This window comes from Numenius arquata, chromosome 25 (genome assembly GCF_964106895.1).
Source record: "Numenius arquata chromosome 25, bNumArq3.hap1.1, whole genome shotgun sequence".
Classification (NCBI taxonomy): Eukaryota; Metazoa; Chordata; class Aves; order Charadriiformes; family Scolopacidae; genus Numenius; species Numenius arquata.
Window position 1 is genome coordinate 4,253,381 of NC_133600.1, and position 14,911 is coordinate 4,268,291.

At 42.7% G+C, this 14,911-nt stretch overlaps 1 protein-coding gene across 1 annotated transcript in view; it reads right to left on the bottom strand.

The window, feature by feature from the left end:
* CPAMD8 (C3 and PZP like alpha-2-macroglobulin domain containing 8) overlaps positions 1-5,546 on the bottom strand; it is a 47,805-nt gene extending 42,259 nt beyond the window's left edge. Inside the window, exons 1-6 of the mRNA XM_074164024.1 lie at positions 5,464-5,546; positions 2,967-3,118; positions 1,677-1,699; positions 747-912; positions 556-608; positions 55-72 (exon numbers count right to left, since the gene is read on the bottom strand). Of these exons, the coding sequence (XP_074020125.1) occupies positions 55-72; positions 556-608; positions 747-912; positions 1,677-1,699; positions 2,967-3,118; positions 5,464-5,546 (495 nt within the window). The remainder of the gene's footprint in view (positions 1-54; positions 73-555; positions 609-746; positions 913-1,676; positions 1,700-2,966; positions 3,119-5,463) is intronic.
* Positions 5,547-14,911: the final 9,365 nt, after the last annotated feature.

Genomic DNA, 14,911 nt, shown 5'->3' on the forward strand with positions numbered 1-14,911 from the left:
GAATCTTGTGCCTCTACAGGATACATGCTAGATGACTGGCAGGCAGATACTCACCACCACATAAGCTTCAATCTGAAAGAAAAAAGAAAAGGCATAAAAGGCTTTATGAAACAAAGCTACTTTTCTGCTTCTTGTGATGAACTGTTGAGTTCACATAAGCAAGATGTGATTCATAAAGTGACAAAGTTTAAACAGCTCTTCTTTGGTAAGAATAGCCTGAGAAACATACATTTTATTCACACACCTAACAGGAAAAGTAATACTTAGTATTTCTGTGCATCACCTAAATAGAAGAATTTTTCGGAGGCTTGCACTCTAACTGCTTTGGCAGAGTTACGTTGCATTTGCCAGCACTAAAAAGTGTGTATTCTCCTTCAACAGTCATGTGATCAAATAAAAAAATGCTAGGGTGTAAATAACAACAAGCAATCACAAGATACACCTGAATAGATTAAGAAATTCAATTATATTTCTGCATTAGAATAGAACACAGGCTGCCAACTACTCCATTATACTTCATGGTGTGAAAGTGTGAAAGAAAATAGGTTTTTTTACCCTGTCATTGACTGGTCTCAAGTCAGAAGTCACCATAAAGAGGTTTATCAACACTAAAAAAGGAAAAGAGGCAATTAATTAGTCACCACAGCTGACATTGAACAGAATATCTTATCCTAGAACCTGCCCTTGAAAAAAAGCTTTGCTTGAAAGCAGCCCTAGCACTGGCAGGTTCTCCAAGGTCACTCTACCTTTCTGCTTGGGTTTGTAGACAGGTTTATCGGTCTGGATGAACACTGATGACCCTTTGCTATCAATGGTCACTGTGGTGTAGTTGTGAAAGATGTAGCCTTCCTCTGCCAGATGCCGGTTGCCCCAGACTTTTAGATGTGCTTGTCCACGAAGTCCTGAAGGCACCTAGAAAACAGGTCACGAGGTGAAGATGACAGAAAAAAGCCTTTGAGATTTCTGGGGAATAAAATTAACACCAAAGTGAGCAAAGGGCAGCCACCTGCTGCATTTCAGTGTAACTATGTGTTAGTAATAAAAAGGAAATGAAGAACATACTAGATCTTTTACAATGTAAAAACTTCAAAGGAGGCAAAGTCATGCTAAAAACACGGCAGGAAATTCTCTTCTGCCCTTTATCACTCAAGCAAAGTGATATTTGATCTACATGTGCAACTTCCACTAACAAAGGTGTGTTACATGGGGAAATCAACCATGCTATGGAAGACACGGCTCTACTGATCCAGGAGAAAAAACCAAAACACGGATGCTTGCACATTTTCAACCAGTTGCTCAGAGAAATAAAAGACTTTTTAAATGACGTTAGATTAAAAATTACAAAGTAAAAAATCTGATAATGCAAAAATATTATAATAGGTCATAAATTGAGTGTAAAAAACCCCACAACATAATATGAACTTAATGTTGAGCGGTGAGCAGCAGATTCAGCCACTGATTTTCCTCAGTGGTGTAAGGGCCTGACAGATGAGCTGTGATGGATTAAGCTTTATTCTTTTCACACTCTCTCTTGCAAAGGTTGTTTCCTCCTCAGTGTGTGCACCAGGACGTGATCTGCATTTGTGCCTCAGCTGCTCAGAGAGCAATGCCTGATGCAGTTGATGGCAAATCCCTCATGTTTTCACCAAAAACATCTTAAAATAATTGACACTCACCTTCAGTTTAATTGTTCCTTTATCTAAAATGAGAGAGAGAGAGAGTGTGTGTTATTCTTCTCAAGCTAAGGCACCAACGTTTTAGCCATTTGCAGTTGAATGACCGAGACTCCATGCCATAAGCTGCTAACTGCAATACCCCTTCATTGTGATTTCATCTGAAGTAATTTTCCTTCTTTATGCAAAGCAATCTGCAGGGTGAGCCAGTTGGACCCAGTAGAGTTCTCCAAAATAAACTTGGTCCACATTTATTTACAGGTTTTTCTCAAGGTAAACTGCAAAGTGCTCTATGGTTAGAGAGCACCCCCAAGGCTGAGGTTTCAGCACAGGGCACCCTGTGTTTACAGAAGTATTTTGCTGTAAAAAAGACCTGATCTCTTTTAGCACTTGAATAATTCTCAAAACACACACTCATAGAATCTATTTTGTTTGCTGAATACAGCCATACCTAAGATTTCTCTTTTGCATATGTTGTCCACATGTGTAAGCATCACTCCCTTTGAATTACTTAGCAATTGTCAGCCAATTTCAAAGACAACAAGGGGAGGATAAAACCGGAGACAATCTGTTCCAAGAAAGGAAACGGCTTTCATATAACTCCCAATTCTTACACACAGAAGGGTTAAGACATGATGGTTAGAGAACCTGATTGCCTGAGCCTTGCCTACATTACAGCTTACACCGCTTCTAGCAGTGGTCGAACAGCGCTACTGGACTTCGTTTTCAGTAATGTAAATTAATTCAGTATTAAGTTGGACATAATCAAAACACTTTTCATCTTCACACAGAGGACAGAGAGGTATCTGTCTTGGATTTTAAAGACTTCTCCAACTGCATAAATATTATCACCTCTCTCAGCAATACTCAGTCCTGAAGATGGGGAGATTGCATTTCCAGCACTTATATAAGGGTAGAAAAGGATGTTGTTGTAGATTTTATATTTTTTTCCTTCAAATTCAGCTTATCTTAATCCTTATACAGCTCCCCAGTGTCAAACATTTATGTTTCCAAAGGAAAAATATTCACTATAAAACCCTTGTACATCAGTTATCCAGGGTCTCCATGTGTCTTGCTGTTCCAAAATTATCAGCCTTGGATGTTTGAGATCACGTACACCAAAACCACATTAGCACAATCAACTGAGAACATTTAGCAGTAGTTGACGAATTAAATAGTGGTTTGATTCCAGTTCTGTTATCACCTAAAGCAATTCTCTAGGAGATATTGAGGTGCTCCCACAGCACCTCAACTTATAAACTAAGTCTCAAGTTCAGAATAACAGGAACTCACCCAGAACTGTTCCGTGGCCTCGTGACACCGTTTCTCCTTTGACTACTAACTGAATCTGGACTGTTGTCTCCTTGACAGAGTTAAAGATGGTTACGCTTATAGCTTCTTCAACACCAGATCGGAAAACAGAAGGTGCCGCAATCAAATAGCCCCTGAGGAGCAAAATTGAAAGTGGACTGTCAAGAACAGCAGCAATGAGTGTGATCTTTATTTGCAAGCCACTTTATGAATAACAAAAAGAAAAGGGCAGACTACTCTGTAACAGAGATTCCCAGAATTTGCCCCTGTAGTGGCATGTTTGTGGCCATCAGCAACGTAGGTCTATATGCATAAAACAAACACAGAACGCACATAGAAACGAACAGAGCCTGAGTGGCTTACAAATCCTTAGTATTTAAATAAAGCCACTAATATTGATGTTCGTTACATAATTGTTACATATACATTTATTTATATATTATATAAATACAAACTAAATATACAACCAGCCAATCATAAAAAGGCTGAAGTTCATGAAAGAATAAGGAGGTACCTGGACCTCCAGTAGAGTTTTCTAGATAATGCTTTGGTTTGAAACAATTTAGATAACTTCTAAACTTGCCTCAACTATTTTTCATGGCTCTGTTTTCATAGTTCAACTTGATACACAAAAAAAGAAGTGACCCTCAGTGCTGATACTCAGCACTTTCTAAATGTCGCATACATGTAACACGTCTGAACTTCCAATTTACACAGAAACAGGCCAGAAACTGCAGATACAAGATTGGGCTCAAATTCTCCATTCAGCTACCACCCTTTTTTTTTTTTTTCTTTTTTTTTTCTTTTTTTTTTTCTCTCCTAACATTTATATCCTGCAAGTTTAAAAACCCTGGCAAAAAGGAATTATTTTAGCAGGCACACACGTGGTTTTAAAGCCACCCTGGACGACCTCCCATATATACTACAATCCTTGTGTTTCTGAATGGAATCTGCACCGTTCCCCTGCGCTGAATGGCACCGCGCCACGAACTTGTCAACTAAAAGCATTACAGACTCTGAGCCCTTTGATGCGTTGGGCTGTAAGCAACACATTTATATTATCTTCAGGACACACCTTTCTGGGGGTTTTTCTACCCAAAGGGATTTTTTTTAAAACGAGGCAATTCCTCCTATGACTCTTTAAGCCCGATTTCTCAGCCCATGCCTTTCTACAGTTCCATGAGCCAGGTTGCTTTAGCTCATGATTAATTATCACTTTGGGATGGGGATGATGGTGTTTTACAGCCCCCAAGTCATCTTTTATCAAATTCCAAGCCCGTGTTTCTCTCTCAGCAGGCCTCATTGCCATGGAGATCCCATTACCCCCAAAGGAAGTTCAGATCTCTGTGGCATTTGAGTTAAATTGCACGGGGTACTCGCAGATTCAAAACCTTATGGTTGCCAGGTTTGAAAATTCATCAGAACAATAATAAATAACAATAAAAAGTTACTACTTAGCCTGCAAATTCTTGGTAAGAAATACATAGCTGCTCTCGGTGCAGAGGGAGAAAGAGGACCATCTGCATCCAGTATGAAATGATTAGATTCAAACTGTCACATAAGCAGAGCGCTGCAGTGCCATATGTGAAGCACATGTATTCACATTGTTCTAAACCACTGCAACTCCTTCTGAGGTAACGCTCCATCGACACCGCTATTTAAGTCACTTAAGAAGTGGCATTTTAACATTAAACCGTTTAACTTGGCAATTAAACAGTTAACTTGACAGTGACTGGACAGATCCCTTAAGCACATTTGACTAACAGCTCTGTCAGGTTACACCAAAACTTGGCAGGACGTGAAATATTTTCTAGTAAGCAAGTGAAAATAAGTTCTCCGTGGCACTCAGTTAATGCAGCTATTCACGATGCTGACGGGCTATAACAAGCCAGGGATAAAGAACAAAGCAAACCTTAATCAAAGTTAACCTAAACACACTGGAACGAGCCGTGGATTCTATTTCCAAAAGCCAGAGAACTTTCCCCGCAGTGAAATGTTTCTCCCCAGATGATTTTTTTTTTTTTCCCCCCCACAAGAATGTTTCACATGCTCTTCGGGAGCAACCAACGTTACCTCCAACCATCCCAAGCACAACAGCCGCCCCTGCGCAACACCCCGGATTCCTTAAATAATTGTTTGCAGATAAAAGCTTTGCAGCCGCTCGCTGGAGGAGCTAAAGGCAGGTATTTCTAAGGAGGCTTTCTTCTTTTATTCCCCCCCCCCGCCTCCTCTTTCCCTGCGCTATGCATTTCGCACCGGCGAGTACAAACGTGCTGCCGGGCTCGGGAACCGCCGCAGCTCGCCTCCCCGACCCCAGCCCCTCCGGGGGCGGGTGGTTCTCGCAGGCTTTGTTCAGTGGCTGTAGAAGCCACCCCCGGAGCCCCTCGGTGTCCGTGTGTCCCCCCTACCCCGCCACCCTTTACGGGGAGGCTGCCGGCGGGGGTCTCTGCCACCTCCTTCTTCTCCTCCCGGTACTTACTGCCTCTCCCGGGGCTGGGCTGCGCTCAGGCTGCAGAGGGTCAGGAGGAACCCCCAGGCGCAGCCGGGCTCCCCGCGGGACATGGTGCTCCGGAGCCCCAGGCCACGGCGCTCTCGGCGGGCAGCGGGAGCCTTTTGTTCCCGGCGAGCGCAGCCCCGGCTCCCCCGCCGCCCCGCTCCCGGGCTCGGCTCCCCGGTGCCTCTGGCCGCCGCCCCCGCCGCGTCCCCGCCCCCGGGCCGCCCCCTCCTGGCCCCGGTGCCCGCTCGGCTCCGGCCCCGGCTCTTTGTCTGCGGCTCCCCGCCCGCTCCTGACAGCGTGCACCGGGGGAGGGGGCCGGGCTCCGCACCCCCGCCTCCAGCCGGCCCCCGCCCGCTCCCAGGTGCGGCAGTCCCCGGTCCCGGCGGGCTCCCGGCTCCAGCCGCCGCTCCTCACCTTCTCCATCCCTCTCTGCAGCCCTGACAGCCCGGCCCGGCCGGCCCTTTGCCCTGAGGGCTGCTAGGGCATCGGCTCCCCTTCTGCCGAGCCCAGCCGGCCCCGGGAGCCCACCTGCCTCCCTCCTCCAGCCCCTGAAGGTGCCGGTGAGCCTCAGGCAGACGCAAGAGCTGCAGAAGTTTAGGTTCCTAAAGGTGCCATCAGCCTGGACCAGGGCACGGCCCGCTCTGGTCCCATTAACTGACCCTTTGTACTCCAAGGCACCGCCAAAGAACTGCTTTCCAACTCAAAATCCAGTGCCGGGACTGACGCTTCTCCAAATCCTCCTCCATCCCCCAGGCCCCGATCTGCCCATCTCCATCCCGCTGTCCTCGCCCGTGGCTACCGGGGCTGGAGACAGGAGGGGGAGCTCTCACCGCGCCAGTCCGAAGAAGAGGGGGCAGCGTGTAGAACTTCAACGAACCGGGAAAAAAAAAAAAGCACATCCAAAGCACCGGCAGGGATTCAAGGCGACAGAATAAATGTCTGGCAGCGGTGGATTAAATGCCACATCCAGATACCAAGGAATGATTTCTCCAGCCTTTGCCGGATAACCCAGGATCCCAGATGTGCTTTGGAGCTCAACTCTCCCCCCAGGAATAAAGGAAAACCCTTAACATAGGCAGTTTGAATCATATTCTTCCCCAACGCTACACACCTGGCTCAAGGTAAACTACTAGGAAAACAGAGAAAAAAAAAATTATAAACCACTATTTTTTTTTTCTAGGTCAGCTCCACTATTTGAGCCTCAGTTCTATTTCTTCTAAAAAAACCCCAAACCACTGATATGGAACCTAGCACTTTAATTTAGCAAATATTTGTATTCAAAAGTCAACTCGCTAGTTTACCAAAGGCCCTTTCTGACAAGAAAAACAGCAAATCAAGTTGCTAAAAGCTGCTAAAGTTTACCAATTATTTTTCTCCCTCTTAAAATTATCTCCCTCAGCGTGTATCTCAGCAGCATCGTTACCAGCTAACACACCTTCCGCAAGTCAGCCCATTCCCTCGAAACGGCATCAAAAGGAGCGAGGTTTTCCCGACCACTTCAGCAGGAGTTGTTCAGAGGCTGATCAGGCCAGAGCCAGGAGAGCAAGGAAACGGTGCCTAAATTTTTATCTTGTTTGGAACTTAAACTAATTGCAGTATGACCTCTCTTTAAAAAAAAATAATTTAAAAAATTCATTAACTCAGTAGCTTTCTCCTAAATTCAGATTATCTTCAGTAATGGATACCACTGCCAGATGTGGCTACATTTTCCTACTTAGACCTATCTTAAACCAGCGTTGTCTTATTTGTGGAGAGGCAAAGCAAGTCTAGGAGAGGGAACACATTTTGTCAAATAATAATAATAAAAAGCAGCCAGGCAAGGGCTTTAAGAAGTGTGTCTCACCTGAAAATTCTTTAGACCACGCAACTTAACAGTCTCAAATCCAAAGGCCTACGTATTTCGCAAGGCTCGTTACAGTTTTTAGGGTTGGACACGGCATTTAAAATCATAGCCAAATAAATTTGGAAGGTTTTAAAGAAATCCCCTATTTAAACCACTCTTATTATGTCAACAATCCTTGACTAATGTTTGTCTACAGATGCTGTTTTAAGACTTGCCCCAATTGTTAAGATCAGGGTGGAGAACTGAAGGAATTTTATTCAGTACAGTAAGAACATCGGAATTATGCCCTCTCTACCCAACGAGAAGTTTTTAAGGATTGTTCACCACCTTGGGCAAGGTTATTTTTATTTTTTTTTAATAGGATTTTTCTAGCTATAGCTCATCTGTGGGGAGGAGTTGCAGAATGTCTTGGAGCAGCTTTCAGCTTTTAATATTCCATGAGCTGAATCCCTTTTGCTTGCTGCTGTGCTATTTAAGCACAACTGCTCCTCTCCCGCTCACTTCATTGCTCACGTATCTTCACATGACAAACCATCACTACGAGAGCTACCAAGGGACCCTTTTGTTTGCCCAAAAATTGAAGACACGTGCAAAAAAGCATGACGTCAAAAAGAGGCCCTCCTAACACATCTTTTCTCTCCATCTTTCGAGTATACAGGGTTTTTCCTCTGACCTCCCCTTCCTCAGTAATGTATAATTGCACTCAAATGGTGCTGTTCCTCCTGTGCCAGGAGCTGTACTAGCTGTGTGCTGCCTCATACTAGCCACGACGGTCACGGATACAAGTGAGGCAGGATCTGTAAGAACAGGGAATGTATTTTCTTAGATGATGTTGATTAGTTTAAGACACGAACACTCTCCACAAACCTTGCACTAGTCTTCTTTGGGGTGACGTCAGTTCAACTGACCTCACACTGGTTTCACATGGAATTAAATAATGCCCATCGTCCAGATTTTTTAAGAGTTGTGTTTTTCTACAAACATTTCACTAGAACATTGGTTTTATCTTTCTCCATACTATTTCTTCAACTACAGCACCGAGATCAACGCTTACTTGCACCAACTCTGTCAAACCTAGCTTGGACTTCACTTTACAATACTCTTAATAAAATAACTGTGTTTTATAACACAGCTTGGCCTTTGAAACTTAATGGAAATGGAAATAGCTGGGTTGTCTAAATGTAACAGAGTGTATTCTTCCTTACTGCCGCATTTATCTTCAGTTTATTCAAACTCATTCAGACTCTAGAACTATAGAGATCACTTCCCAAGCAAACCAGCAAGGCTTTAGGAGAAGCAACTTACTAGAAACTACATTGAAGTGGGAACGTCTGAGGGTTTTGTTACTGAGACAAACCGAAACATCCAGAGACAAAGCAAAATCTGGCAATTCCAAATTCTTTTTCAGCTTCATCGCTTTCTCAGATCCATCCACAGCACCCCGTGTGCCTCAATATTTTCCTGTCTGCAGAGGAACAACACTAACCTTAGCCTCCTTCCTAAGGGTGACACATAAGAGCATGTTGGAGTCCTCCAATTAAAGACAATAAGGAGACAAAACGAAAATGAAACACCTCTGCTGTTCTCATGGTACAGCAGCCAATAACTGAGGTACAATACCTCACCAATCAAAACAATGATTTTGGCAACACTCGTGTAGAGAGCAGGTATGTTTCGGGTGAAACGGCATCATGCTTTCAAAAAGATAATTCTCTCTACACTTAATCACCCATCCGTCTTTATAGAGCAGAGCCACAAATGGTTCCCCACAGAGTCATGCCTGAGATCTATGGGGTACGAACCAAAAAAATGCAAAGTGCCACTAAATATCCATCCACATTTTATCTTGGAAAAAGCTCTGGGTAAGGACTTCGAAAAAGCAACACGACTCAGCAAGGAATTGATGAATGAACGCAGCAGAGCACACTTTTAAAATGGAGCTCCATCAGCTCCAGCATTTTCCTGGAATATTTTTGAACACAAAACTGTGTTTTTCTATGTTTCAGAAATCATAGTTAGAAACTATCATTATGAGGATTACGGCCCTTTTAAATCATTGGTAGCTTTTTTAAAAGGAGAGATTTCTTTCAAATGGAAGATTTTCTATTTGATATTTACTGACTACAAGAAATATCAGGCAATTACAGTCTCTAAAGACTGCAAACCATCTTCTAATTACGAAAGTATGTGCAATCCTGTAAATAACCCTAGAATCAGCTTGGTCTGAAAAAAAAAAAAAAAAAAAGAGGCTTTAGATATCATTTCAAACTATTTAGTTACTGAAATGGAATTTTCTGTGCCTGCCAAAATGAATCCTATTCAGTGTGATGCAACAGGTGTTGGAATTCCAGCAGCCGCCTGCAACCCACATCTGGTAATAGTTAGGAGTTTAAAGGAAGTTCTGTAAGAACTGCTTATGTATAAAAACTATTCATCAGTCAAATCTATGGGCCATATTCACCCACCGCTTGCACGGTGCATAGCTCAGATTTTTATTTCGTTTACAAAAAACGTAATTCTGCTCCTCGTGAAATTTTAGGAATCTCAGGCAGTTGTCCAGGTTGCAAGCATGCAGGGGATTGGTATGGCTTTACTGGTGTGTCAGAAAGGTGAGGGAGGGACCCCAGGTTACAGAAGAAGGTGTGAATATTTCTATATTGGTTCCGACAATCTAATTTATATCCTGACCACTTGTACACTCTCATAATTACTCTGCAGAAGAAAGAATCCACCCCACGTCCCATCTACTTAGTAAATAAACTATGTGCAATGTTAAAATTATCAGACAGGTATTTGTCAAACAAAAAAAAAAAGAGTTAACACTAAGCTTTGAATAATACTAATGTTTGAGTACTGCAACTCTCAGCTGTGTCTCCTTTTGCTTTTTCCCCTTAATTACAGAATTCAAGTCAATAAGACCACTTAAGAATCAAGTGGTAGGATCACACCCCTAATAATTAGCCCTTGTTAACTGTCTCAGCTTGAGTGTTATCCCTACCTTGTCACAGAGATGACCAGACCTAAAGGAGATCAAAGATTTTGAGAATACGTGCATGAATTGTGCACATAAGACAGTGCAGTAAAAAATGAGGCTATTAATTATTAGTTTTGCAATAAGTCCTGTATGCACTAGATTTCAGTAGAAGGTGGGTGAAAAAATCAAAAACAGACAAATCATCAGCTTTAGGGAAGCCAGAATCATTTGTCCCCCCCTTCCCAATGGAAAAACGTGTGTCAGTCATTACATACCACCAGACAAGAATAGGGTCTTAGTTAATTTTTACAGCATTATATTAATGGTAAAAAAACACCCACACCCATTTCTTTAACTTCAAGTTTTGTTCTCCCTTAGTGTTTTTGTGACACGTCCTTCCTGTTAGCCAGAGATATCTGACGTAGAAACCGATCAGTGCGAAATGAGCGTCCCACTGGCTTTGCCCCAGGAGTACAAAAGCTTACCAGCAACGGGGAGAGTGTCTTTTACAGAAACTACAACATCAGTCCAGAGACAGGGTGGTAGAAACAAGACCGATCCTGCCTCCTGGCAATACAAGCATCTCTAGAACAAAATTACAAGGAAAGGTTAATTAAAGAGCACATTCAAAATAAGAATATAATCCGAGTATCATATAACCGCATAATAATGATATTGAGAATATAATTACTAAGTAGTTCTGTCAAAAATGCCTATTAATCATCTACAGAACAGGAGAGGCTGATCTTTCAGAGCAGTATAACATCTTAATTCCCGACAAAATGACTGAAATAGCACTAAGAAATCATTAATATGGGCAGATGCTCATTTAGAACAGGAATAGAGCACTGTGCTTAATCAGAAGTGGCTGTCATTAAGACATTTAGTAAGAAATTACTTCCCAGTTTTCTATTCAGCCTCTACATATGAGCGATAGAAGTTTGTGCATAGTCTAGTGTTTGGTGGAAGTTCTATACATAAATAAGGAATCTAGAGAGGTTTTGAAATCTTCAGCTGGACATCTTTATAAAGAACTAGGAAGAGGTAGAGGTGTCCTTTTATCACACAAAACATATTAATTTGAGAAAATTCAATTAGGCATGTTTCTCAAGAAAAAAAAAAAAAGTTAGCAAGAAAGGGTTAAGGGCTCTCAACATCTTTGGGTACTGCCTATACAGACACTATGCTTACCCTGCCGGTTACACAGTGATGCTGTAGAAGTGCATCAACGTTGCTCTATAGTCAGGCTAAGTAAGTTTCCTCCTGGTTGAGCTGGGGACAAGTTCGCTCTCCTGTAGTTACTTGTTTACTGTTTCACTTACTGAAATACTGTCTAAAAAGGTCTGAAGAAATACACAACAAAGCCTGAGTGCTGAAAGGATTAAGTGCCACCAACAGAGTATCTTTTTGGGTATTAGTCCTGAAAACTCTACCGTTCCATGAGCTGTTTAACTTCCCGCCCCCACATGCAGTAGATATTAAAACAAGGAATTAACTTCTGATATCCTACAGGCCATCTCCAAACACACGCTATCTCTATAAACAAAAAATTAGTTATATCTTAAGAGGCAAATTGTGTTTGCTTCCCTAACGTATTAAATTTAAGATCTTGAAAAAGCAGGAAACTTGATAGGTCTTACATATACATTATCACAGAAATATTTTAAAAGAAACCCATCAGAGGCATTTGAGAGCACTCTGCAAACCTAGGCGTCCGTCCTCGTGCTTGCCCTACAGACCACACAAATGTAGCGGAAGGAACAACCTAAAATCATTTCTGTGAGTTGAACAGGAATGCTCACATAATCACTGGAAATGCTCTTAATTGGTGTGACTCAGTGGTGCATTTCAGAGCTGTTAGATCCTCTGCTGCTGTGGAACTCTTTTCATGTCCTGGCAATCACAGTCCAGCCAGCAGTTTGTTTATCATATTCAGTACGAGTTTCCGGATCTCCAACAAAATGGTATTTACTCCGAGGCAGGGAAGACTGCAGTAATCCAATAAGTTCTCATTAGCCTAAAACGCAGAAACATCTGCTGGGGTCATGAGCTGCTTTACTTGCTGTTGACGAGCAAAGAATCAACTCTATTTGAAGCCAGTGCGAACAAAGAATTGTAGGGTTGGGGGTGGTGGCGAAGAGACAAACGGGCCTCGGTTATCTCCTGGGCTGCAGCTCCGCCATAGCGCACCATCGGCACCAGGGATGCTCCCTCACATTCACCCCTGGTGACTCTGTCGCGGAGAGCACAGGAATTATGGCAAAAAATGCTTTGACTCAGCCCTCCTGAGCCGGTGGTCAAAACAGTCAGGCAAGAGCAGTGTAACCAAAGAGAATGTGGTCAGAGCTCCCCAAGAAATGCCAGAATCCAGGCAGGGCAATCTCTGCAGCGCAAACCCAGCTTAGAATTATCTTTGCCAACTGCTTTTTAGACAATTAAAAGAACTGTGCAGGGCACAAGTACTTACATTTCTGTACTCTCCCCCTCCCACCCAGGCTCTCAGACCCGGCTGGATCTTTTCACAATTACTTTCAGGAAAAGAAAAAAAGCCCCACTCCCCCCACCCTCCCAAAAAAGCACGTTAGGACACACAAATCAGTCAACTTCTGGCCTAAAAGATGAATACATAGGTAATTAAAGTATGTCGCAAGTTCAGACAGAATGTATGTCTACATTGATACAAATTACAGAAGGGAGAACACTGATAATTCTAGGTCAAAAACAAAACAACAAAAAATAACCAAGAAGAGATTGATAACCTGAATAAAAAGAGCCCTTAAGTTGTTTCAGATTCCAACTGATTCAGAGCACGTGACATTGTCACAAAATAAGTGGAAAATACAAAATAAGTGGTGTCACATCTGCTTAGCTCCTGCTCCAGTGATTTTGCAGTTCTTTGTTGTTGTTGTTTGTACAGTGTCCAACATGAGAGCATCCAATGTCTGTGGCCATTCCAAGGTGGAGGAGCCTAAAACACTCCTGCAAAGAGCCAAAACAGAACCACTTCGAAAGAATATTCAGGAAAATCAAGATGGAAAAGTCTCAGTTCAAAACTGTTTAAAACCCGTTTCTGGAGAGGCTGAGCTTCTTTAGCTAACACGTGTTCTACCATTTCTACAAAGAATTACACAAGTGCACAGTTTAAGGAAAAGAACGGCCAGAATGCTCAAATCAATGCCTAGGATTCTTCTGAAACAACTGAGCGTGCAACCGAAGCACTTTATTGTTTTGCACAGGCAGTTGGCCTTTAGCTCCAGGACTCCCACTTTGCCTTAGGCTCCTTGTATGGACAGTGACCGCCACCTGCAGCAGCAAGGCCGAACTACTTCCCCCAAAGATTTCGAGCCTTTAACTCTGATCACAGCAAGCAGAACCCTTCACCGTCACCCCTTCTTCAGGGAAGAGAACTAACTGCATTCCACTTCACTTCATAGCGAATATTTGTATTGCTGTCTGTTGCTTAAGTAACATTTGGGTATGTATAAATATACACACAATAGCATCTCAGTGGTAGAAAGTCACTTGACTGAAGAGCATGGGTTTAATTTTAAGTATTTCTTAAAAAAAAATTAACTACTTTTTTAGACCAGCAATGAGGTCCACCATCAAGACATCCTAGAAAAGACATTCTGACCTGTGTCTGTGCAGAGACAAAATTACCAAGACACTATAAACCTGATTTTTGCTTCATCCCTCCTCCTTATATTTAAGGCCCCTCTTCCTGAATCTCAGAATGACACAGCACAAGCAGGCTGAAGGCATGAGGACACACATCCTAGCAATAACCTAAACCTAGGAAAAACGGTTGTTTGACCAGCAGTTTCATCACACCAGAGCCTTCCTACTGCCATCTCCATCCACCAAAAATGAAGAGTACTAATTAGCAGCTAACCCATGACTTGACTGCTTAGCAAAGTACCCCATCCAGTGGCCAACTGCGTACGTGCAGCTCGTGTTTCCTGGCCCAGAGCACGATCCTGCGCAGCACCTACGGCTCACGGGCTGAACGGCAGCACACACAGGCGGACTATGAGGTGCAGTCCATCTAACACGTTTGAGGAAGAAGAAATAACAGGTGAGTATCTTAAAAACTACTCATCGCTCTCCTACCGGCTCATGGGTAAGTAGCTGTGAAAAGAATGACACTGATATTATTTACAAGGAGGGTCTTAACAGTTTGTTCTATATTGACTTCTCATCCAGTGCACGGCACATCTTACTAATACAGTTACTATAGCTTAATTTGCTCCCAATTTTTAATGAGAGGAGATAAGAATCTAGTTAGACCCTTAGTTAATACCAGGAAGAAAGCCTGAATAGCACTTCAAGGAGGGCAAGGAGAATACTCTAAGAAGCTTTACAGACCCAGCTTAAGCCAGAAACCACTATGCAGACAACACAAAGCAAAAATTTTGAAAAACCACCACAGAAAGAGGTTCAACAGGTAAAAAAAAATAAAAAAAAATACAGGATACAGTAGATCTTTCAGAGCTAAATGAATTCTTTGTATAAAAATGGAAAGCAAATTGAAAAAGCCTGCCACGTCTGGCAAGTGTGTTCATGACAAGACCACACTCTCAGGCACTTACTCATTAGTTAGGTCTGAGGTTTCT